This window comes from Gracilinanus agilis, chromosome 5 (genome assembly GCF_016433145.1).
Source record: "Gracilinanus agilis isolate LMUSP501 chromosome 5, AgileGrace, whole genome shotgun sequence".
In the NCBI taxonomy this organism is placed as follows: Eukaryota; Metazoa; Chordata; class Mammalia; order Didelphimorphia; family Didelphidae; genus Gracilinanus; species Gracilinanus agilis.
The window spans coordinates 217,769,163-217,795,153 of NC_058134.1; the positions used below are offsets into that span (position 1 = coordinate 217,769,163).

General features: G+C 44.0%; 1 protein-coding gene across 3 annotated transcripts in view; it reads right to left on the minus strand.

Annotated features, from left to right (window-relative positions):
- Positions 1–263: 263 nt before the first annotated feature.
- The window catches only part of CYTH4 (cytohesin 4), a 36,417-nt gene continuing 10,689 nt past the window's right edge, over positions 264–25,991 (minus strand). For 2 of the 3 annotated variants that reach the window (XM_044679683.1, XM_044679682.1), the window contains 10 exons: positions 25,650–25,716; positions 21,291–21,409; positions 20,214–20,294; positions 17,906–18,018; positions 16,926–17,074; positions 9,148–9,259; positions 6,056–6,132; positions 4,622–4,693; positions 2,582–2,736; positions 264–1,789 (listed from right to left, as the gene is read on the minus strand). In XM_044679683.1, the coding sequence (XP_044535618.1) occupies positions 1,717–1,789; positions 2,582–2,736; positions 4,622–4,693; positions 6,056–6,132; positions 9,148–9,259; positions 16,926–17,074; positions 17,906–18,018; positions 20,214–20,294; positions 21,291–21,409; positions 25,650–25,716 (1,018 nt within the window). In that variant the 3' untranslated portion in view covers positions 264–1,716. Of the gene's footprint in view, positions 1,790–2,581; positions 2,737–4,621; positions 4,694–6,055; positions 6,133–8,851; positions 8,855–9,147; positions 9,260–16,925; positions 17,075–17,905; positions 18,019–20,213; positions 20,295–21,290; positions 21,410–25,649; positions 25,717–25,991 lie in introns of all 3 variants that reach the window. The other variant, XM_044679684.1, reaches the window with a different exon arrangement.

A 25,991-nucleotide genomic window follows, 5' to 3' on the forward strand; every position in this document is an offset into this window, starting at 1 on the left:
TGATTAGGTGACTTGTCAAGCTGGTGCTTGGTATATTGTCTCTCCTGTGAGTGTGAGAATTACTTGAGGGGAGGAAGGATTTCTGTTTTTGTCTTTGTACCCCCCAGTGCTTGCCATTGTGCCTAGCACAAAGCAGATATTGATAAATGCTTCAGATTTAAGCAGTCTTTCCCAAAAGAATGAAAACACATTGAGGGGAGGGAATGTTCCATTTCTGTCTTGGCATCCCCAGCACCTAGGACAGTGCCTGGCACATAGTGGCATTTCCTAAATGTTTATTGGTGGATTAACTTGAAACTGGGGACTTCGACTTCAAATCCATTGCTTCTCCCTCTGTACAGTGCTGCCTTTTTAACTTCCTGTTAACTTATTGATATTACATCTCAGTCAATGCTGCTTCTTATGGATCCCTCTGCATGCATGCATTTCTCCCCGCTCCCCACCTCCCACTAGACTCTAGGCTTCATGAGGGTAGGGCCATGTCTTTTCTAAGCTCCATTATCTTCCTCGACAACTAGTACACAGCTCTACATAAGTTAGCCCTTTAATCAATGTTAGTTGAACTGAAAGAAAACAGCTGGCATTTCTGTCCCGATTTGCAACTTACAGTTTCCAAAGTGCTTTCTTCATCTACCTCTGTTTGGTAGAGGGTGGAGGGTGGAGTGATTGGTCTTTTTTTTTAATCCCCATTTTGCAAACATGTGGAGGTGGTATATTTTGTCTGTGGTCGTTGCTGCTCATGCCCAATTCGATGGTAAGAGTCCAGGGGAGAAGCCCTGTCCTTTTTCCTTTTCTTACATCTCAGACACATACGAGGTGAGATATAAGAGCCTCAATGCCTCCTTCTTGACCTTGATAGCAAGACTCCTCAAAAGCAGGGGAGCTAGCTAACTTCTCAGTTTTTACAAGGTCCCTCCAGCTGGGGATAGAAAATAGATGTGGAAGGATAGTGAAAGGGGTGCGAGATGACGCCCTGATTATGTACAGAAGGTGATAGGCATAGGTATACAGAGGATTATACACCTTAAGCTAAAAGGACCTGAGAAGTCACTAGGTCCAATTCCCTCATTTCGCAAATGAGGACATTTATACTCAGAGATTATTAAGTAACTTATCCAGTGTCACATGGAAGTAAGTATGAGAGGTGGGGTTTGAGACAGCGCTCTTCCAAAGGGACTCTCTACCCAGTGAGGTACATCTCCCTGGTTGCTCTATCCCAGATAATGTCTTTAGGCTTCACATCTCAATGGTCACTCCTGAGTGCCGCCAAGTGTCTCCTGTCTGGGGCTTCCCAGCCTACTGCTTGCTCAGTCCTTTACCCTTTGTTGCTGTGTATCCCTAAAAGGAAGATGGAATAGAGAAAGGGGATTGGTGTATAGAGCCTTTCCAGTCTCTTCAGTCCAGTGTGCACGAGTGCTGGTAGGCCAAGATTCTGTCATGGCCTCCTTGGCCAACCTCAAAGGAGGTTCAAAGCCTGGGAAGTAGGAACTGGCTCCCACCAATTGTGGCTTCTTTCCTTGATTCCCCACTCATTTCTCCATTTCTGCTTCTATTCCTTTCATCTCCAGTGGAACCTGTGAGAAGGTGGGATGGGAGAGGCTGAGGTAGGAGAAGGTCCCACAAAGGATGGGGATGAGCACGTGGTTGCCTCCAGAGACTGCTAGAGTCACAGGTCATCTCAGCCCTCAAAGGACAGATTGACAACCCAATGGTTCCTTATTGTTTGCTTGCAATCTTCTTTTTCTTAGCAGAAAGCAGGTCATAGAATGGAACACGGGTGATGCTGGCCCTGGGGAGCAAAAAGAAGACAAGCAAAGAGGTGTCAGGGCTGGGAGGGCTGGTAATTGGGGTGGTAGGGTGGAGAGGAAATGCTTTATTAGAGAGCTCTAAGATCGAAGAAGTTTTAATATTACAGGTCTAGGACTAGAAAGGACCTCAGGAGCCATGTAGTCCAACCACCTTATTTTACAGAGGAATAAATTGAGGCCTATAGAGTTTAAGTGATTCACCCAAGGCCATAAATGGCAGAGTCAGGTTCCAAACCCAGGTCTTCTAGTTCCAAATTCTAAGGTCCTTCTATTGTACCATATTGTTGTTTAGTCATTTCAGTTGTGTCCTACTGTTGGTGATCCCATTTAGGGTTTTCTCGGCAAAGAGACTGAAGTAGTTTGCTATTTCCTTCTCCAGCTCATTTTGTTAAAAATGAAGAAAATGAAGCAAATGGGGTTAAGTGATTTGCCCACAGTCACACAGCTAGTATATGTCTGAGGCCAGATTGGAACTCTGGAAAAAGAGTCTTCCTGACTCTAGGTCTGGTATTCTATCCACTGTGCCACCTAATTGCCCACTGTACCCTACTGCCTCCCTAGATTAGGATTTTAAAGAAGTGAAGAATTGTTAAGATGCTATCATGCCTGATGGTAGGAGGATGGCAAGAATGGCCCTGTCCAGTCTTCTCCTAACTTTGGGGAGGCTTTGAGGTCTGGGGGAATGGATAGAGTTCAGGCTGTGAAGAATTACATAAGAACTTGCTCCAGGACCACTCCTGTCATAATATCAACCCTTTGTCCCCTGATTATACCTTATGGCCTTGATCCACTCATCCCTCTCCTCAGGGCTTGAGGCAGAGATCCTGTAGGACTGGTGTTTTCCTTCAACGACCTTCCCATCCCCATCTGTCTTACATGCTTTGATCTTCTGGCCTTTGCAGTTGGGGTTATAGAGCTCCAGACAATGCTGAAGGGGAAAAGGGGAAAGGAAGGGTAAGACCAAGAGGAACCAGGTGATGAGTTTCCCATCACAGAGATCTTCAAGAGAAAGTTGAATGGTCAAATGATAGGGATCAGACTAGACTTCAGTGGATTCAATTCAACAAGCATTTATTGATACCATAGATCTAGAGCTAGAAGGACCTTTAGAGGTATCTGTACAACTCCCTCATTTTACAAAAGAGCCAACAGAGCCTCATGGACACGGAGTGATTTGCCCAAGATCACACAAATAGTTAAATCTTGGGAGTAGGATTTGAACCTACTACCTCTAATTCCAGAATCAGAGATTTTTCCATTCTATCAGCTGCCTTCCTGTACCAACTACTTCCTGGACCCTGGAGGTACAAAGATATAAGTGAAGTAATTCCTGCCCTCAAACAACTTCTATTTACTGGGAGGGGTGAGGTTCAGAGGATGATATGTACACAGAGAAGTGAATATATGTGTGTGTGTTTGTATAAAATGACTATGAAAAGATATATATAGTGAATGTTATATGCAACATGTACATCTAGTAAATATATGAACATATATGGTGAATATATACTCTATATGTATAGATTTGTATTATATATCAATAATAATATGTACATATAGTGGATATATAAATGTAGCATGTATAATATGCATATATTGTTAGTGTATATGAATATGTGCATCTATAGTGAATAAATGCATTCTCTATATCTATTCATTTGTGTACACATTGTCCTTTGAACCTCCACAGGGTGTTTATATTTGAAAGTATACCAAGGGAAATACAAAGCCATTTCCTGTAGAGGAGAGCAGTAATTACTAGGGGGTGGGGTTCAAGTCAGGCTTCACATAAGAGGTTTCAGCTGAGTTCTCCTTGAAGGGAGCCGAGGATTCTCAGCATTCCAGGCACTGAGAGCAGAGAATACAAAGGCATGGCAAGTGGAGGTGGAAGGCGGTAGTCTAGTTTGACTTGAATTGTTTGAATTGTTTCTCTGGAATCAGGGGCTGGCATCTCCACTACAAGAATACCCAATCAGACTGTAGAGAATGGCTTGTGAATGGCTTTATATGCCAGGCTGATGGCATTTTATCTGAATTCAGGGGTTCTTGTTTGTTTCCATGTCATAAATCCCTTGGAGTATTGGCCTAGTGAAGCCTAGGGATTCTTCTCAGAAACACAACTTTTTAAATTCTTAAACCAGTTTGATTGAATCTCTAGTTGTCATTTTTTTTTTTAAGATCAAAGACCCCAGGTTAAGACTCTCTGGCTAGAAGATATTTAAGATCAAGATCTTCCAGCAAGATTCTAGGAAAAGGTGTAGCATTTAGTTTTAAACGATTTTTTCAGGATATTTGGCTGATTTTGGGGTACAAGGAAAATGAAAGTCTTGTTTATTTTATTTTAAAATCTTTACTTTCCATCTTAGAATCAATATTGTGTATTGTTTCCAAGGCAGATGAGTGGTAAGAGCTAGGCAATGAGGGTTAAATGACTTGCCCGGGGTCACAGAGCTGGGAATAGGTCAAATTTGAATACAGGACCTCCTATCTCCAGGCCTGGATATTTATCCATTGAGCCACATCATGGCCCCCAAGTCTTGTTGTTTTTAATGGGGTATTATTGTGTTTATAAGCATATGAAAAAGAATCAAAGGGAAGAGGGTTGGTTACCGGAGCAAGGTCCTGGAGGAGGCTCAAGGCAAGGTTCTGAAGAGCAATTTTTTTAAAGCAAAAAACAAAAAAAATAAAGATCAAGTGAGAAAAAAAAGTTTGAGTTTTTTTTTGTTTTTTTTTTTTTTTGAAACTAGAAAGGGATTGATCAAATTATTCTGCTAAATAACCTCTAAGGCCCCTTTCAGTGTTCCCAAACCTACCGGCTTCTTGGGGTCATCTACCTTCTGGACACAAAGATTCTCCAATGGGATGATGCCTCGGGGCTCCTTATCCTGTAAAAGAAAGCAAGACCATTCTTGTTCAGACTCTTGGTATCAATAATATTAGGGAGGAAAGGAAAGGGAGAGTAGACAGGGACTTTGACTTTACCCTGGGGACTCCCCAGACAAAAATTCCCCTTCCTTGATAATTACTTCTTTACATCTGGTGTGTTCCCCGGTTAGAATGTAAATTCCTTGAAGGAAGAGAATGTCTAACCTTTGTTCTGGTGTCTTTTGTGCTAGCATATAGTAGACACCCAATAAATTGATTGACATGTAAAGATCTTCTCTCAGGATATCATTGAAACTCCTGGAGAGGAGTGTCTAACCTTTGCATTTGTAACTTTAGAACCTGGCACAGTGCCTGGAATATAGTAAGTGCTTAATAAATACTCTTAAATTAATTACTAATTAATTAAGTTTATACAGAAAAAGAGTATCAAAGGGGCATTAGCCAAGTTCTCTAACCCCATTGGGTCTCATTTGAGAGGCATAGTGGAGGAATGGGTAGAATGCTGACCCTGAAATTGGTAAGACTGAGGTTCAAATCCTCCCTCTAACATTTACTAGTTATGTGACTTTGGGCAAGTCCCTTCTATGTTGCTCTCAGTTTACTTACCTATAAAATGGGGGTAGCAGTAGCTACTACCTACCTAAAAGAACTTCTGTGAAGATTAAATGAGTCAATAGAATTAATATACTTTGGAAACCTAACTTTTCAGTTAATTTGTATACTTCCCAGCTACCCAATAGAGGCATTTTTTAGACCCAGTGGTGAGTCAGTATAAACACTGTTGTAAACTGTAGTTCCCCCATCCCTTTGCCTATCTCTTCCATCTTCTTGTTTCTTCTTTGGCTCCTCCTATCTATCTGACTGCTCCTCCTCCATTTCCTTTGTTAGATTTTCATCTTTGTCATGCCCACGGTCTGTGAGTGCCCTTTAAGGCTCTCTTCCAGCTCTCCTTTCCTTTTCACTTAATCCTTTGTCATTTGGTGATTAAACTGGCTCCCATGAGTTCAGTTATTATCATCTTATACAGATGATTCCCCGAACTCTATATCCCACCCCAAAAAGAATTAAGCCTGACCCAGTTTCTACCCCCTCCTCCTTTCCTAATGAACTTCTCCAGAATCAGGTATCACAACCTGACCCCTGATTGCCTTTACTTCTTCTATGGCCTCTATGCTCTAGCTATTCAGGCTTCCTTGTGTTTGGACAGCTCCCATCTCTGTGTCTCTGCACTGACTGTCCTCCAGGCCTGGAGTACTGAGCTTCCTCCCCTCTGCCTCTGACTGGCTCTAGATGAAGTTGCCACAGTGGCCTAGAAGGGGGGAGGAGAGGAATCTAGGTGTACCGTTAGACAAAGGGCTTACTGTGGTGAACTCAAAGTAGTAGAGGCAGTTATCTGTCAGGATGAACCAACGGCGCTTCCAAGTCTTTACTCTCCCGCCTGGAGAGAAAGCAAAAGGCAAAAGGTTTGTCAATCTTGAAACCGCCTACTAGACCTGGGCAGAGAGCCAAGGAGCTGTCTTTTGAGAACTCTCTCCCTTGCCAAAAGACCAAGATCTGGGGATTGGGAATTTGTTTCTGGACCGGAGCCCCTAATCAGCTGAAGGTGCTGGCCTCCTACCCCCTGCCACCACTTCCTAAGAACCCTTAATCCACCCCAACACTGACCAATTCTTGCTACCACAGATCTCCCCCAGGTTAATGGAAGGTGACAGAGCCTGTAGAGGCAGGAGAAAACCTTAAGACGAGGGGAGAGACTAGAGACCCATGGGAAGGGAAGGGCAAATTCTAGCAGAACAGCAGGTGTCAGTCTTGGCCTGTAGTATCAACAGTATCATCATCAGCAAAAATCAGCCTATGCCCATCTCCAGCCAAGATTGGAGTCTTCTGTATAGTCCCTAGATATGCAGTCCTTCATCTTTCTCTTCCTTCTTCCTCAATCTCTTCCTCTTTTTCTCTAAGAACTCCTCTCTCCCATTTTCATTACTTTTCCTTCCCCTTCTCTTTCCCACTTCAGCTCTTCTTCTCTTTGTCTATCACTTCCTCCTTTCTTGCCTATCTGCCTATTTCTCCCTTTCTCCCTCAATTTCTCCTTTTCCTAGGTTTCATCTCTTCAGTTTCCTTCTTTCTCCTCCTTCCCCTCTCCTTTTCTTCATAGTCATCCTAGTATTCTGTCTCTCTCTCTCTCTTTTCCCCCTCCCTCCTCCTTCCCCCTCTTTACCTCTTCTACTCCTCTCCCTCTCCTTCTCTCCTTCATGCCTCTTTATCTTTTCCTTTCCTATCTCTCATAATCCTTCCTTTTTCTCTTTCTTTTATCTTTTTTCTCTTTTCTATATTCTCTATTTCCTATTTATTCTCCTTTTACTCTTTATTTTCCTCTTTTTTTCTTTCCCTCTCTGCCTCTCCTTTCCTTTCTCTCTCTCTCTCCTCTCTTTTATTTTCCCCTCTCCATTCACTCCTCTTTCTTCTTCCTCCACCTCTTTTTTTATTGCTTTCCCTTCAACCCTACCTCATTCTCTTTTTCTTTCTCCCCTCTCTACTTCCCTCCCTCTTTCTCCTTTCCTCCCTCTTTTCTCCCTCTTCTTCTCCCCATTCTCTCCTCCATTCTCATTCTCCCTCTTTCTCCCTTCTTTCCCCTCCTCTTCTCTCTTCCTCTCATTCTCCTTCCTTTTTCTTCCATTTCTTTTCTTTTTACCACCCCCATCTACAGAACCAGAAGAAACAAAACCATATTACACCTACACAAACACACAGAGCAATACACACTGTGCTCAGCTGCACAACTGCAGATTAGTCAGAAGTTGGTTCTCAGTCTTTCCTCTTTCCCCCATCCCTGTTCTTCCCCAGCCCCCAGGATCCTCCTGCTGGTCCAGCCTTTATCTGTCAGCTTCCTCTGAACCCAGTTGCCCAGGGCTGTTCAGGAATGCAGCACAGAGAGGCAGCCCACACTGAGCTTCATATAGCTATGGTCAGCTCTCTGGTCACTGAAGCTAAGCAAGACAGCCCTTTCCCAGGCCAGAGTGTGAGAGCATCAATCTACCATAAAGAGCATCTTTGGTTTCATAAACAAGACCTCAAGTCAACTTTTAAAGACAAATTCAAATGGGCGAGAAATATCTTCCCACGCACACCCAGGATGTTTCAAGTATAGACTCTAGTATATAATGAAGCTGCTGCTAAGGGTAGAAGAATACAGCCAGGAAGGTTGGAGAGAAGCTCATCAGGGGGTCAATGGCTTCTAAATTTCAGTGTCCTGGATCAAAGCTCCAATTACTTCTCCTTAGTTATGACTCTGACTATAGACCCACAAGGAAGTCTTGTGTCTTCTTACTCTAACCTCATTCCTTAGGAAAGCCCTCTCAACCAGCCAATTGCAACTTAGCAAGAATTGACCAGCCCTGTCTCATCTATACCTTATTCTATACAGCTCAGTGCAAATACAATCTTCTTCAGGATGCCTTTGCTGATCCCTCAAGCACTGACTTTCTCTTTCAGACTTTATAGAGCATTTGACTCCATGATACAATGCATCCATTCTGGACTAGTAGTTCTTTGCATTGGCATCTTATCCCCTTACTGGTCTTGAAACTCTAAAACCACCCATGGGGCCATAGATTTATTGGATCTTAGAGATCATTTAGTTTGATCATCTCATTTTAGTGACAGAGAAGGAAATGACTTGCCCAGGATCATACAGATAGTAACAGATACAGGGTGTGAACTAAGGTCCTTTGATTCAGAGCAAGTTTTATTTCTGCTTCGTGTCCTGTCTTCTGAATATTTCAGCTTTGTACCTTCCCCAGGGTAGAAAAAGGGATGCCATACCCAGCAGCCTGAAATTGATAGCACTTAGAAAATTCCCTCTCTCCCTAGGCCATAGAAAACACCTAGCTTTTATAAAACATCCTAGCTTTAGAGGTATAAAGGACCTTAGAGGCCACCTAGTTCAACCCCCTAACTTTATTTTATTTCATTTATTTATTTTTAAAACCCTTACCTTCCATCTTAAAATAAATATTATGTATTGGTTCTAAGGCAGAAGAGTGCTAAGGGCTAGGCAATGGAGGTTAAGGGACTTGTCCAGGGTCTCACAGCTAGGAAGTATCTGAGGTCAGATTTGAACCCAGAACCTCCACTGAGCCACCCAGCTGCCCCCTAACCCCCTCACTTTACAAAGGAGGACCCTGAGGCCCAGAGAAGTGAGATGAAATGCCTACAGTCATATAGAGGTTTGTGTCAGAGATGGGATTTGAATCCAGGTCCTTGGACACCAGAGCCCTCTTCCCTTATACCACTCTGCCTTTGAGCTAGGTTTGGAGGGAGGGGGTTCTTCTTGGAGGTGTGGTTAGGGTGAAGGGAGGCAGCAAGGTACAAGGAGCATTGAAGGGAAGCATTAGGGATACCCAAATCAAGATGACAGGGTCAAGCAGGGGTGGGGGGTGGGCATTGCTCTCACCCAGTTTGAGGAGCCAGCCTTCCCGGTCTGGATTGAAGAAGGTATGAGTAAGGTCGTTCCCATCATCCTCTGGGATGGAGAAGGGCTCACTCTTAATGCTGTCAAAGAGATTCTGTTCCAGAGAGACAAGAGAGAGGTGGGAGTGTGAGCCAGTGGTTCAGCTCTCTGATTGGATGAGGCCTTGGAAACAGGATTGGGGCTGTCATGGGGGACATTCAAGGGTTCCCGGGGGACTTTTTGGTTTGCCTACACTTGCAGAGGGAGATAGGTGAAGTGAATCATAAACTGTCAGATTGGGGAAGGACAGCAAAACATGGGATGTCCAACTTAAGAGATCATCCAACCCTCCCTGAATCATTTTGCATGTGGGGAAACTGAGGTCCAGAGACATGAACTTCACCAAAGGGTCTACTAGAAAAACTGATCATGCTGGAATTCAGGTGGTCCCCCATGATCAACCACTCTGCTTCCAAAGCTTCACCTGCCCGTTCAACTGAGGGGCAGCACTTCGGACAGGGCAGGCCAGTAAAGAAACTCATCCCTTCATGCTGAGCTTCTGAGACAGGAAGGCCAGCCCAGCTTGGGTGGGCTTTCAAGGCAGGTAGGACTCTCAAAAGCGGCCAGATCCCTCCACTCAGCCCAGAGGAGGAGGCTCGGAAAATGAAAGCTGCTTCTGTTTACATGGCCTTAGCCCTGCTCTCACCCACGCAGGCCGGTGCAGCTGGGAGCTCCCCTCCCAGACACAAGCCGCTGCCTCTCCCTGGCGGCCAGCTGTCTGTTTGGTCAGGGCTCTGCCTGCCTCGAGAAAGCTATCTTCGCACCTCGAATGCTAGACAAATATTTGGAAGGTACCTGGACTGTGCAGGATTGGAGGGACTTTCCCAGAAAGCCCCAGGAGCCCACAGATGCTTCTGGGGTCAGTTTATCATGCATTCCCTTCTACCCGGAGCCACAAAAAACCATTCAACTGAGCTGGATTTCTTGCATCCTGCAACCACCTGCCCCCACAGGAAAAACCTCCTGCCATAGAGCTTCCTTGCCCCAGCCGCCCACCCCGCTACTGCTCTGTTCCAAAAGTAGAGAGGTGTGTGCTGGAGGGGGCTGGGCTGGGGCTTGGCAGTAAGGAGGGATGGAATGAGCCTTGGCTTGGTGGGAGGAGACCTGGCCCCTATCTGGGCCCACTCACATACTTGCAGGGTGCCCTGGAGGTATTAGGTCCCCTCTTTGGCCCTTGATTTCCTGAGCTATTAAATCAAGGGGCTTGTCCCTCCCAATTCTGACATTCCCTATTCTAAGGCCCTCCCCAGATCTGAAATTCCCTACTGGCAGGTCCCTCCTAGCTCTGGTACTCTATTTCTGCATTGGTGAAGTTGAGAAAGAGAGAGAGAGAGAGAGAGAGAGAGAGAGAGAGAGAGAGAGAGAGAGAGAGAGAGAGAGAGAGAGAGAGAGAGAGGAGGGAGGAGGTGCTTGCTTTGGGTGACTGGACAGAGGGGGGGGACATGCAAAAAATGTCCTTGGGTTCTGGGAAGAGGAGGAACAGAGAAACTCCCCAAATGCCGGCTCTACATGCGTGCTGATACTTCGCCAATGCTGCTCTATGTTATAAGCTCCTTTCTACTCTGGGTTTAAAATTCAGTAATCGTACAATGATCAACAGACCCAGGCATGCGTATTGATAGGCACACACGTGTCTGAAATCTGGTTCCTCCCCATCCCCCTATCCTGCCTCTTTCTAACTAAGACAGAAGACAGCAGCCTGAAATATGTTCTTTATTAAGAACTAGTTCCAAATTCTTCTGGTGCCTTCCTTGCAAGTGGCGGAAGGGCTGTGAAGAGGAGAAGGGGAGGTGAAGAGTCAGATCTAGTTTCCTGACACCAACTTGCTTTCAGTTCTCCATGGAGATGGATGTGGGTGAGGTGTCAGTGAAGGAAGGAGGCAAAAGAGTTCATAGAATGGAAATTCACCAGTAAAGAAGCCAAGGACGGTAGAAAAGATTCTGTGTCTGTGGCTATTGCTGCTAGAAAGGAAACTGATCCTGGAGTCTGGAACCTGGGTTCTAGGTTTGGCTCTGCCATTAACCTCTGGAAAATTCCTTCCCCTCTAAGGGACCTCCATTGCTCCATCTAGAAAATGAAGAGACATGATGAAGATTGTCTCCAGAGTCCTTCCCAGACCTGACATTCCCTGTTCTACAGCTTCTCTCAGCTCTGACACCCCCTGTTCTAAGCTCCCTTCTAACTGAAAATCCCATGATTTTATGAGCCAGGTCTATTTGTAGGGTTCTTTGCTAACTCAAAGGGAAGGAGATAATCATAATCAGGATGACAATGGGGACACTATCCATTTCTTTTTCTCTTTTACTCATGAACTATTTCTTGTGCATTGTCTTTGGGATCCTCACAATAACCCCATGACTCAGGCAAGGCTAAGAAATTCTGGCCCAGAAAGGGCCAAGAACACACCGCTAACATATGATTGAGGACAGAGGGAGGGCTAGAGTCCAGATTTCTGGATCCTAAGTCTTGGCACCTTCAGCTGCTTTACCTGGAGGGGTCCTAGAAAATCAGAAAGTTGCCTAATCCTCTGTGGAACACTCTAGGCTAAGGAGAAGAGGGACAGGAGAAATAATACTTATTTCAATTAATCACAATAATGTAGTCTATTGAAAGCATAATGTATGAGAGCCTTGCTTCCCAGCTCTCTCAGGTCCCTGAATCTTGTGTAGTCAGTCCTAGCTTTTATTGTTGGCACTGAATTATTGAATATATGACTTGGAGGGGCCTCAGAAGCCATCTGATTTGGAGGGGCTTCAGGAGCCATCTGGTTTCATCCTTTTTTGGAACATCAATTCTTTCTGTAACACCCCATACCCAAGTAGAAATCCAGCCTCTATTCTAAGACTGATAGGGACAAGAGCTCACTACCTCCCATGGCAGCTCATTCCACTTTTGGATAGCTCTGGTCTTAAAGAAGTTTTCTTCAGGAATGAGCCCAAATGTATGTCTCAATAGCCTTTATTGCTCTGATTTCTGGCTTCTGGGGCTGAGCAGAACAGGACCAATCCCTCTACTGTGGGACAGCCTTTTAGATAATCGGAGACGCTTGTCATGTCCCTTCCTAAATTTTCTATTCTCCATCCTCCACATTCCCAGCTACTCAGACTAAATTTAATATAGCCTGTTTCCTACTCTCTTCACCAACCTGAATATCCTCCTGTGGACCAGGGATCTTCACCTTTTTTGAGTCAAGAACCCCTTTGGCACTCTGGTAAAACCTTTGAAACTCTTTTCAGAATCATGTTTTTAAAGGCATAAAAAAGTACCCAGGATTACAAGGGAAATCATTTCTATTGAAATATACTTATCAAAAACAATTTTTAAGGAAGTTCAGAGACTTAAAATTGAGAATCCCTTTCCCAGATGCTGTCCGTCTTCTTTGTGTCCTTTCTGAAATGGGGCCCAGAATTGAATGCAATTCCCCAGAAGTGGTTTAAATAGAGCAGACTGGGATTATCACCTCCCTAGGCCTGGATCCTTGATCCCCTAATTCATGTAACCCAAGATTGCCTTAGCTCTCACATGCTCATAGATTTAGACTCCTTCAGTTTTATTTAAAATACAAACAACTTTAGAGAGGTGAAGTATAGGTTCAAAAGATCGTAGCTCTAGGGCTGGAAGGGACCTTGGAGGCTACAGAGTTCAACAACCTCATTTTACAAAGAGGAGAAATGAGACTGAGAAAGTCTAAGTGATTTGCTTAGGGCCACACTGCTCATAAGTGTCTGAGGCAGGATTTGAACTCAAGTCTTCCTGACTCCAAGTCCAGAGCTCCAGTCACTATGCACCCAGCTGCCCAAGTATTTGAACTCTGTTCCTCTAAATCCAATTCAAGTTTTCTTGATTCAGTGTTGGCTCACATTGAACTTGTGATCTCCTAACATGCCCAAGTGGCTTCTATCCACCACACAAGGTGGAAGATGGAGAAGCTGGAACATGACCCTAGGACCATTGAACCATGTGATTACCCTTTTTTCTTATTCTCTATTTTCTCTAGACTTTCTTTTTAAAAAAAAAACCCTTACCTTCCACCTTAGAATCAATACTATGTATTATATCTAAGGCAGAAGAGTAGTAAGGGCTAGGCAAAAGGTAATAAATGACTTGCCTAGGGTCATCCAGCTAGGAAGTATCTGAGGTCAGATTTGAACCCAGGACCTCCCATCTTTAGGCCTGGCTCTCAATCCACTGAGCTACCCAGCTGCTCCCTTTTCTAGGCTTTCAGACACCCTTCTCTACTGGTTCTCCTTCTCCTTGTCTGACAACTTCTCTGTCTTCTTTTCTAGATCCTTAGCAAGGTATAGGTGCCCCTCAAGGCTCTGCCTCAGACTTCCTTTTCTTCTCCCTTTATACTACTTCACTTGATGATCTTATCAGGTCCCAGGGATTTAATTACCATCTCTATGCTGATCAGTCCGAAATCTCCCTTTCTTGCCCCATTCTCTCTGCAAACCTCCAATCTCCAATTTCCAATTGCCTTGTGAACAAGTCTTCCTGACTGTAAGCCCAGCACTTTATCCACTCTATTATCTAGTTGCCCCTGAGACAAGTGACCTTAGATAAGTCATTTGACTTCCCATCTAATCTCAGTTTCTTTGTCTGTAAAAGGAGAGGGCTGGCCAGGATGTCCTCTCTCTAGCTCTAAGTTGATAAACATTATATTGGATTATTGAATGTGAAGTTACCTATAAAGCAGGTCCCTTTTGGGGGACTCTGGGAAAATTGACTTAAGGTAGGCTTGAGAGAATCTCAGAGGCAGCAGGGTCTTCATAGAGTCTAACCCAGACCTGAATAAGTATCCTCTTTCCAGTATCCTTGAAGAATGGCTATCCAGCCTTTGCTTAGACCCCTCTAGTGAAAGGGAACTCACTCCTTCTCCAGGCAATTCATTCCCCTCCTGCACTGCTCTGAGTGTTGAGAAGCTCTTTCTTTCATCAACTTGAAATCTGCCTCTTTCAAACCTTCATCCATTCCCCTCAAGTTCAAACCTCTGGCACCAAGGAGAAATTGGTGAGAATCGAGAAGGAGGCTAAGGAACACAGTCCTGACCCAGGCTTAGAGAACCCACTGAGATACAGTTGTCCTTCTGGGATCTGTTCCCTCCCGTTCCTCAGCTCCCCTTCACCCCCAAAATGCACATGCCCTTTTCCCCTCTGGGAGACAAGAGTTGGACAAAAATTGAATTAAGCAAAAACCTCTAGCTACCATGCACACATTTCCCCCCCAGGACATAGGAGAGATAGACCAAGATTGAATTAATCGAAGGAAGACCTTTAGGTACCTGGGAAGTAAAGAAGGTAAAACCCCATCTTTGGAGCTACCCAGAAAGAAAACAGGAACATGGAATTAGAAAATTCTGCAAGAGGAAAGGTATTCAGGCCAGGCCAATGCAATCAGCCCTGGTCCTGAAATCAGGAGACACTGGCTGTAGCTTCAACTGAGCTGCTGATCTTGGCCCATTCATGTCCCTCACCTAGGCTCCACTTTTCCCCTCTGTACAATGGGGATATCAGAAGTTGCATTACGTACCCTGCAGGTTTTTACAAGCACCAGGTAAGGATTTTGCAGACCTTTCAGGGCTATGCTAGCAGTTGCGATTGTTACCTAATATCTGGCCATTTCTTTATTAGCAAAAGGTTCTAGCCCTGGCTTTGGGACCAACTGGCTAAGTGACCTTGGACAAGTGATCTGGTTCTTGGAACCTACATGGGTGGTTCTCTGGTATAGAGGAAAGAGAACTATTTGGTGAAGTCAGATGATCTGAGTTCTGCTATTTCCTACCTGTGTGAATTTGGGGAAGTCACTTTTTTTTCTGGGTCTCACTTTTCTCACACACAAAATGGTGGAGGCACAGTGAAGAGAGTAGAGAATTTTAAGATCCTTTCCTGACTCTGATAGAGAGTAGCTCAGGCTTCTTAATGAAGGGCAAAGGTTGCTTCATTCTTTGTATTCATAGTGGCTGGTACATAATAGTTGCTTTATTAATGCTGGTGATGGATTGATCATCTTACCCATGAAATGCAAATATTAGTCCCTGACATATACCTCCCCAGACTGTTCGGAATCTCACTTAAGACAATGGACATGAAAAATGTTCAATGTTTCTCTAATAATGCAGTATGTTATTTATTATTCACAGAAGGGATGATTCTGGTGAAAGCAAATAGGGAGAGGCTGAGTAAGGCCTTTGGGGGAATGGATGCTGCTGTGAGTAGAATTAGACTTGAATGCCATCTTCTGGGGGGCTCTCCAGATGACAAACACTTTCCTCTCAATGACTTCTCAAGGTAAATTGTTCAGGGATTAGTCCCCCTATTTAGCAAGGGAGAAAACTCAGGATTGGTGAAGCCAAGGGGAGGAGGAGATGGGGTGCAGTGGAAAGAGCTCTGGCTCTGTACTCAGAGGACCCAGTCTTTACATTCCCTCTGAGCAAGTTATTTCCCTCCCCTAGACCACAGTTTCCTCCTCTGAAAAATGAGAAGATTGGACAGTATGCTCCCTGAGGCTCCTTTTGACTTGACACTTAGGACCTACTACAGACCCCATATACCATCACATTAATAGAGGGAGGGCATGTGCTCCAACACCCTGGATGGGTCCCCTCTGTAGCGTTCACAGCAAGCGGTCAGCCAGCCTCTGGCTGAACACCAGCTTCAAATCTGGTGTAGTGGGAAGGCAGAGCATTGGTCTTGCTTGAAGAGCCTGTGGCCATAGATTTAGAGATGGGAGGGAACTTAGAGATGATCTGTTTGATCCTTTCATTTTACAGATGTGGAAACTGAGGCCCAAAGAGTTTTGCCCAAGGTCTCACAATGGTAAATAGCAGAGGATATATCTCAACATAGGCTCTCTGACTTCGAATGCAAGGATCTCTCTGGCACTAAGTTGCCTCCCATTTAATGTTAAGAGACAAACATTCCCTGTTCTAAGTCCCCTCCCAGCTCTGATATTTTCCATTCTAAGGTCTCTCCCAGCTCTGACACCCCTTTTTCTAAGACTCAGCTCATCTCTGACATTTCATATTCTAAGGTTCCTCTTAGCTCCAACAATATGTCAGAAAGCAATGAGCAAACTTTAAAGCATTATACAAATCCAAGTTATTATTGGATTGACTAGAAGGGGGAAAGGATGGCCTTGAGAACTTAAATGAGTGATTTCAATGATTCCACCCATCTCCCCAAAGCCAGGGCTTAAGGTCACACAGGTTGTCAGTATTAGGTAAGAATCTCAAACCTGGTCTTCTGATTCCCATTCTCCCAGGGCAGAGAAGGGCTACAAAACTCCTAGGAAATGTTTAACAACATAAGTAAACATACAGTCCAAACTAGCTAATGTTAATTTGTGGTTTTTCTAAGTTAATTAGTGGCCTACAGAGGCCATTTTTAATTTTACTTAGGCAGTATTGCCCTAGAGCTGTGTTGGTGAACCTATGGCACGCATGCTGGACTGTGCTGGAGGGGGCTGCTCCCCTCCCCCTCTCCACATGTGCCTGAGGGCATTTCTCTCATCACCTGCCCCTCTACTCAGCAGCCCAATGGGAATGCTTCCTACCTCCCCTATCTGGGGTAAGTTGTGGGGCTCACATGCGGAGTGAGGGTGCAGTTTGGGCACTCAGTCTCTAACACGCTGGCCATCACTACCCTAGAGGATTGGGGAAGGACAGACTCCTCACTAGCCCCAGAAATGGCCAGGCTGGGCCTGAGGACTGGGGTAGTCAGTACCTTCAAGAGTTCTTCAGGCAGGTCTCCACCATTGTTGATACCTCGGTTCATGGACACAAATCGTTCAAAGGGGGGCTTGTCCCGAACATTGGGGTTGTGCAGACTGGTGTTAAGCATGATGACGGAGAAGGACAGGACATAGCAGGTGTCTGAACATGTGGGATGGGAGAAGAGAAAAGGGTCACAATCCCTGGGATATGCGGGGTTTCACATCTACCCCAGAGGGCAGCAGGGATCCCTCTCTCTGAAGAGGCTCACCCAGGGCTATGTGAGACATTTTGGGGACAAAGGCTAGAGAGGAGAATGATTTCCTTTTCAGTGGCCCTATGTGATTTCCAAACATCCTGAGGAGGGAGCTGTGGGAGCCCATTCTGAGCTTCAGATTCCTCACCTGAGAAAGAGAAGTAATGCCTGCCTGCCTGCCTCCCTGCCTCCCTTAAAGGGCTGCTTGGGAGAAAAGGCTTTGAAAAATGAGAGCCTGAAACAAGAGCTGATGTCACTGAGGCAGGATGGGCAGTTTAGGGGAATGATGTCCTCTGATTCTCATAACTAATGAAGGGTGTTTCCACACTGGGAATCCCACCCACTGAAGAATAATAGCAGCAAACATTTAGAGAGCACTTTAAGGATTGAGTGCAAAGGCCTTTATAAAGAAAAATCTCATTTAATAAAAATAACTAACATTTTTATAGCATGAAGGGCCAGGTACTATGCTAAGTACTTTACAAATATTATCTCATTTGATTCACACAACAGCCCTGGGAGGTAGGTGCAGTTATTGTCCCCATTTTACAGATGAGGAAATGGAGGTAAATAGGGGTGAAATGACTTGCCCAGGCTCATGCAGCCAGTGAGTGTCTGAGGCTAGATTTGAGCTCAAGTCTTCCTGACCTCAGGTCCTTGCTCTACTGTGCCAGTTCAGATCACAACTGACCCGTCTCTCTCCACCCCTCCTCCCAGTAAGGGATAAATCCTCTTACCTGTGGACTGAAAGACACCTGGGTTACAGAGACAGTAACGTGTGGCAAAGGCCTCCATCATCCGATCGATCTTCTGGGCCTCCCCTGGAAGCCTGAAGCTCCACAAAAACTGTCTGGTAGGAGCAGAAGGGGTCAGCCACTGGGGAATGGGGAGGATGAATTTCTAAACCACACCTGGGCTGCTGGGCCACTCTGCCCCCACCCACATCCTTCCATATCCCACCTGGCCTTCAAAGCTAACCTCAAAACCTTTATTGGCCTTAGTTTCCTCTTCTATGAAATGGGTAGGTTAGACTTGGGGGAGAAAGGTTTCCTCAAGTTCCTTCTACCTCTGATGTTCTTCTGATAGTCTGTGTTCTAAGTTTTCTCTCCCTACTCAGACATTGTCTGTTCTAAAAGCCCTCCCAGCTCTCACAATTTTATGATTTTGACTCTTTCCAAACTAATCCTAGCCCATAACAATTCTTCCCTTCTCCAGAATTCCTCTAGTCCTTAGGGTCTGGCACTCACATAGCTCCATGACACCAGAGTACACAGAGCACCCAAACTAGACCCAGAAACACCTGTGTTAAAACCTCGCCTCAGGTATTCAGCAAGTCACTGAATGCTCAGTTTCCTCATCTAGAAACTGGGCACATAAATATAAACAGCAAGCCAAAGCACCTATGTCCAAGGGGTGTAGTGAGAGTAGCACATAGTAGGTGCTTAATAAATGTTTATTTCCTTTCTTCCTGGGGTTGTTGTGAGGATAAAATTAGCCAATGTTTGTCAAATGCTTTGCAAATATTAAAGCAATATATTTTATTGTCTAATAGAATTATGTACAAGCTATTATTATTAAGTATAAATTTTATCTCCTGAATAAAGAGTGAATATATATTATAAAGAGATATATATAAGCCATTGTTGTTAACAAGTATAAATTGTACTTCCTGAATTAAACAATATACATTTGCTATTATTCTTATTAGTGTACATTTTATCTTCTGAATAAAGGATATATATACACAAAACATGTATATATATATATGATATATATGGAAATTTGTTTATAAGCCATTATTATTATTATTTTTTAATTCTTACCTTCTGTCTTAGAACTACTACTGTGTATAGGTTCCAAAGCAAAAGAGCAGTAAGGGCTAGGCAATGGGGCTTTAGGTGACTTGCCCAGGGTCACACAGCTAGGAAGTGTCTGAGGTCAGATTTGAACCCAGGACCTCCTGTCTCTAAGCCTGGCTCTCAATCCACTGAGTCACTTAGCTTCCTCCCCCTCCCCCCATTATTATTATTATTAACAAGTATCGGTTTTACCTCTTGAATAAAGAATGAATAGATATGAAAAAATAAGCTATTATTATTACTGTTAATAAGTAGAAATTTATCTCCTGAATAAAGGGTGTGTGTATAGAAGCCATTATTATTGTTAACAAGTATCGATTTTACTTCCTGAATAAACAGTATAGACATACACATATCCAAACACTCTTCTTCTCATGTTAATAAATACAGATTTTCTCTCCTGAATAAAGGAGGGGGTGTGTTTGCCCTTATTATTATTGTTAACAAGTATCACTTTTATCTCTTGAATAAAGAATGTCTATATACATACATACAAGCTTATATGTGACTATATAAGCTATTATTGTTGTTTATTATGTTGTTGTATCATATATAATATTGTTGTTAATAAGTATACATTTTCTCAGAGCATGGAGGCAGCAGAAAGAGTCTTTGGCTTCAGAGGCTCTAGGTTCAAATCCTGCTTCTAACATTATCTCTATAGTATTGGTAAGTCATTTGACCTGTCCTGGCCTCAGTTTACTCATCTGTAAAATGAAGGCAGCTGAACTAGATGGTCCCCAAGATCCCTTCCAGCTCTAGCTCTGTGAAGATTTCTTTCTTCTTCCTTGATCCTTCCTCTAAGCACTTCTCAATACAAGGCACTTTTTTGCCAATGTTAGTTGGATCAGTGATGTTCTTTCTTTTAAAAAAAAATGTATTTTTATTTATTTATTTTGTTCCTTTTTTTAAAAGACTCTGAATTTAAGGTTCCTCTGGATCACCCAGGGTGCTCTGGGCTCATGAAATTGCCCTATAACCCTAATAAGCATTCTCTCCCACTTGCCATCCCAACCCCAAGTCTCTGAGCTCTTCTCCCCTCTGTGTTGGCTTTCCCTATTAGAAGGGAACCTCCTTGAGGTTAGATCTGGCTTGTTTGCTGCTTCTGTTTCTATCTCCAGGGCTTCCCATGGTTCTTGGTCCCTTGATTTCGTCATTCCTTCACCTTTGCCCTCATAGCACTCACCTCAGTGCCTGTACCAGGTGGAGGTTGGCAAATTCATGCAAGTCCACAAAGGCCTGCAGGATCTTGAGGTTGAATGGATCTCTAGGGAAGGGGTGGAGGGAGAGGCAGGAGGGATTAGACTCTGCTCTTCTTATTCACTCTATCAATGCATTATGTGTGTCTTCAACTTGGTATTTTTCCTGCACACAGTAGGTGCTTAACGAATAAATGTTTAATCAGTTAAATTGAATTAGACCTCTACCCAGAGGTTTGAAGGTACTGAGGAAGTACTGGACACAGAAAGACCTGAATTCAAATCTTGACTCAGACTCTTAAGTGTGTGACCCTGGGCGAGTCACTTAATCTTCCTTGCCTTCAGTTTCCCCATTTGTAAAGTAAGAGGTTTAGGTGGCCTCTGAGGTCCCTTCTGTCTCCAGATCTATGATTCTAGGATCTGTATGTATGTATGTTACAATAGGATGTAATATATTACATATTGCAATATAGCCCTGTATATTCCACTATAAATGTCTCAAGGGTGGAGACTGTTCCATTGTCTTTGCATCCTGAGTATAGTATCTGACACATAGTAGGTACCTAATAAATGTTTGCTGGATGGGTGAACAAAGCACATGGCCATTTCCTCTGCTGCAAGACCTCCAGTGATGAGAACATCACTTCTTGCAGAGGAAGCTTATTAGCCCTCAGGACAGCTCTGATTCTTTGGTAGCTTCTTTCTAATCACATCTTGAACCTTTGTACTTAGGAAAAGTTCCAGTTATCCGAGACCAAGATGGAACATTTAATATCGAATTTGATACAAATTTAATGTAAAATTTGATGTAAAATTTAAAAAAAACCCAGAGCCCCTGATGTGTTCTTGACTTCACTACTGACTTGCCGTGTGATCTTGGCCAAATCACATCTTCTTTATCTCAGTTTCCCCAACTAAGAAATAAGTACTTCCCTCTAGGATCATAGATGGAAAGGTTTCCAGTGGTTTAAAGGACTATACAAATGCTGAACGCTACACTGAGATTTGGCTGCTGTTTTTCCACTAAGACTGGGGATAGCCAGTAGGAAGGGGGACATGCTTACCTTTCCCCCAGGTAGTCCCCGATGGCTGTCTTGTTGAGCCCCTCCCCCTTGTATAGAAACTGGGCGATTTCCTCTATACTGGAGGAGAGAAGCTTGTGATCAGTAAGGTACTGGATTCCCTGGGGGCAGCAAAAAGAAGACACAATGAGGAGGGGCCAGTGGCCACCCATCTTTCCAGCAGCCCTTGTTATGGAACAAGAACCTTGCCAGGTATACAGAAGACACCATCCCAGCTCTTTCAAAGTTCCCAATCTATAGAAGAAGTCATCACTTTTTACTAAGTGCATGTTTCCTGAAGACATGCGTCTTCATTGTAATCCTAGCACCTTACACAGAATGTTCAACAGAGTTGGTTTAATTTCAGAGAGAAAAGAGTGCTAGATTTGAGGTTAGGAGACCTGGGCTTGAATCTCAACTCTGATACTTAGTAGACGTGGGACAGTGAACACGTCAATTCCTTTTTCTGAGACTCAGTTTTCTCTTCTGTAAAATGGGAATAATATTAATTATACCCCATATTTCACTTGTTGGGGTTATATAATGGAGGGAAATCTTTGGTAAAGAAATGAGAGCTGTTATTTATTAATAATTAATAAAATTGCAAGCAATTACCTAGCAATCACTCAACAATGATTTATTAAGTGTGTATTATGGGCCAGGCACTGTGCTAGGTATTGGGGATTCAAGTACAAAGGATGAATGATCCCTGCTGACAAGGAGTTTCCATCCTAATGGGGGAGACGGTTTTATAAATAGAGATAGAGATAGATACACACAAATCATGGATTCTAAATGTTGAGGTAATAAATATCAATATGAACAATGTGGTTAAATAGGAAAGGGTCATTAGTCCTTAAGGGGGTAGGGATCAGGAAAGGTTTCCTGCAAAATGGGCTCCTATAGTTTGGATGGGAGAAGGGAGAGAAGGCATGCCAGCACTGGGGATGGTCCATGAAAAGGCATGGAGATGGGAGATGGACTTTCATGAATGAGGAATAGAAAGAAGACCAGTTTGGCAATGTCATAGAGTATGGGAGGGATAGTAATGTTCACCGAGGCTAGAAAATAGGTTGGGATCACATCGTTAGAGGGCCTTAAAAGCTAACCAGAAGAGCAATTATTGGGGGCAGCTAGATGGCTCAATGGACTGAGAGCCAGGCCCAGAGCTGGAGGTCCTGAGTTCAAATTTGATCTCAAACACTTCCTAGCTGTGTGACCCTGGACAAGTCACTTAACCCCCATTGCCTAGCCCTTATTGCTTTTCTGCCTTGGAACCAATTCACAGTGTTGATTCTAAGGGTTTTTTAAAGAAGAAGAGGAGGCGATGGAGGAGGAGGAGGAAGAAGAAGAAGAAAAGTATGGCTTATTTTATTCTGTAGTCATTTAGCAATCACTAGAACTGTCTAGTAGAGGAGTCATGATTAAATTAAGGAAAATTATTAGATAATTACTGGATGGAGGATAGACTGGAATGGGGAGAAATGTGAGCAAGGGAGACCAGTTAAGAGGGCGTCCCATTGGTCTATCAGGATGTGATAAGGGTGGCAGATAGGGTGCCAATCTCATAGTCAGAAGCCTAGACCAACAGTTTAAAAAAACCACCAGTAATGATAAAAATATGATTACTTCAATGATTAAAAAACCTATGTATTTGCCAGTACCCTGGTAGCCCCGCTCTGGACAAAGCTTACAGACTTTCTGTATCTTAGTAGAAGAGGCAGGTAGGTGGCATAGTGGATAGAGCACAGGGCTTAGAATTGGGAAGACCTGAGTTCAAATTCCCCTTCAGGTACTAGCTGTGTGGCCCTGGGCAAGTCACTTGACCCTGTTTGCCTCACTTTCCTCAACTAGAAAGTGAGCTGGAGAAAGAAATGTCAAACTACTGGAGTATCTTTAACCACAAAACCCAAATGGAATCACAAAGAATCAAACATCTGAAATGACTGAATAACAACAACAATGACAAATGGTCTTTGAGGGTAGCCCTGGCTGAAAAAAATTACCCTGCAGTCTAGCCAAGCTTCTCCCACCTTTTGGTCTTCAGAAAACATTTTACTACCCAAGTCATACTAGAAAGATTGCTTGGTGGTGCAGTGGATAGAGCTTTGAGTTGGGAATCAGGAAGATCTCAGTTTAAATTCTACCTCAGACTCATTACTTTCATGTGACCTTGGACAAGTCATTTGACCTCTATCTCAGTATCCTCATCTGTAAAATAAGGATACTAACAGCACCTCATTGACTGGATTGTGGTTAGAACCAGTTGAGAGAATGTCTGTGAAGTACTTAGCATGGTGCCTGGCGTGCAGTAGGTGCTATAGAAATACTATTATTGTTGTTGTTCTTGTTCTTGTTATTATTATTATTATAAACTTTCCAGGATAGGAAAGAGACTAGACTTGGTCTCTGACACGCAGAAACCAAGAACTAGGTTCCCTTTCATGCTGTGATGAGTCATCAGAAGAAGAGGAGAAAGACAATGGAAGGGGTGGAGAGGGAGAGAAATTGAGTCCTTTTTATCCCTCAAAGTTCTAGACCTGGGCGCAGGGACACAGTGGAACACAGCCTGTGCTGGAGTCTTAAGGAAATGATGAAAAGTAAGTCAAATAAATAAAATAAACAATGTGTGTGTACCCAAATTTAGGTACATGTATATATACACAGATATAAGCACATAATGTGTAAATTTACACACATACAGAGAGATAGACATGTACATGTTTGTATGTACATAGACACACATATGTGTCTAACATACACATATTCATGCATATATGTACATATATACTTATAGGTACATGTGTACTATATATGCACACCATTAGGTAATACTTGTGTATATACATATATAGCTACTTACATGTATGTGTATACACACAAAATTCTCAAGCCAGAAGAAAGGCAAATATTTAAATTTACATACATGCTGTGGGGAAATTGAGGCAGGCTTCCATGAGGGAATTAAAAAGTGGTTGGGAATTGGGAAGGGCAGAATACACTTGGGATTTTCTCCATTTGACGAGCTTGCACATCCCCAGCTAATAAGTGTCTGAGATAGGATTTGAACTCAAGTTTCTGACTTCAAGACCAGGACTTTAGTCCATGTGCAACCCATTGCCCAAGTATTTGAGCCCCTCCTCTCCCAGTGTTCTCTTGGCAGCCATGTTTCAGAGTTGGCTTGGAAGAGCTCATTTAATACGACCCTTTCATTTTCCAGTTGAAGAAACTGAGGTCTAATGAGATGGCATGGTTTGCTTAAGGTCAGACAGGAGGGACATGTCAGAGCAGAGACTCAAACCCTTGATTTCAGGCCATTCCCAGCCAGGGGATGAAAAATGTCATGTGGGAGGACCAAAGTCACAAAGCATCTCCTCCTGGGCTGCTCATCCTTCTGATCTTCCTTCTGACTTCAGCTCTTACCTCCTTCTCAGAGACCTGGGGCCTGAGCTTTCTAGCCCAGCTTCCTCTTGAGGGTTTGTCTAGCCTTTTTGAGGCTGCCTGTCCCACCTCTTACTAATTTTACTGGATTGGCCTGAAATTTCCTTCTTCCCCTCCATCCCTCCTAGGGGTTTTCCCAGACTGTCTAGTAGATGGAGATGGCTGTGGTTACCAAAGCAGCCTCTCTGGAGGGCTGGACCTGGGATGGATGAGAACTAGAAATGCAGAGAAGGCTGGGCAGCTTCTGGGGCCCTGACAGTGAGGGGGGACAGAGGAATGTAAGGGCAACCCCAAATTCTAGGCAAGGTAGGACATTTACTAGGCTGCTGCCATGTTGGCCCCATTTATGCTTCATGGAGGTGGTCTGTGGCTTTTTCTTCTCTTGTTTGCTTGTTAGGGCTAGAGGAAGAAAGGCCAGAGATAGGCTGGCAACCTGCCCAAAGGGAAATGAGGTATTTTTCCACTAGTCTGTGGGGGGAGATTTGCACTCTTGGGGCAGGTGGTGAGGGTGAAGGGAAGGGGAAGGAGAGAACAGCTCGGCTGTGTATGAACAGTCCCAGAGCTCTATCCACTTCAGGAACTAGCTACCCTCAGGGCTACCATCAGTGGAGGGAGTTCCTCATACTAGTGAAATCATAGGCCTAATATCCAGCTCCTTCCAGAAACACAGCACCAAAAAATGATTGCTTTTGGTCTATTCTGAAAAAATACCTACTTAATACTAGGATGCTTTCCCCATTTTCTGTATTTGCCTGATATGGAAACTGATCTGTGGAGCTCTGGATGGTAGAGTCTGGATTATCCCAGGCCGTATAGATTTTGTGCCTGCTGAGTTCTGCTGGACACAACCTAGAGACAGAGCTGAGGGCACTGACTGTTACCCTTCTTGGTAGCCCTTGGTTCATTGCCTTTAATGTTTACCTTACTGGGGTCCATGTTGAATTTCTTCCTGCCAATACATAGTTCTTTCTCCTTCTGGACCAGGCGACTGTGAACAGAGGAGGAAATGGTCAGATTCTCAGTAGAGGCAAGGCTTGGCACCCCCTCACCCCCCCTACCCCTAGGCCCTAGCTTTCAGTGATCCTCCTCTCTGGCCCAATATGACTTTTCTGTGGATCTGGGTTCCTTCTCTCCCTCCCTTCCTCCTTTCCTTCCTTTTTCCCTTCCTCCCTCCCTCCCTCCCTTCCTTCCTTCCTTCCTTCCTTCCTCTCTTCCTTCCTCCTTCCTCCCTTCCTTCTTTCCACTCTTCTTCCCTTCCTCCCT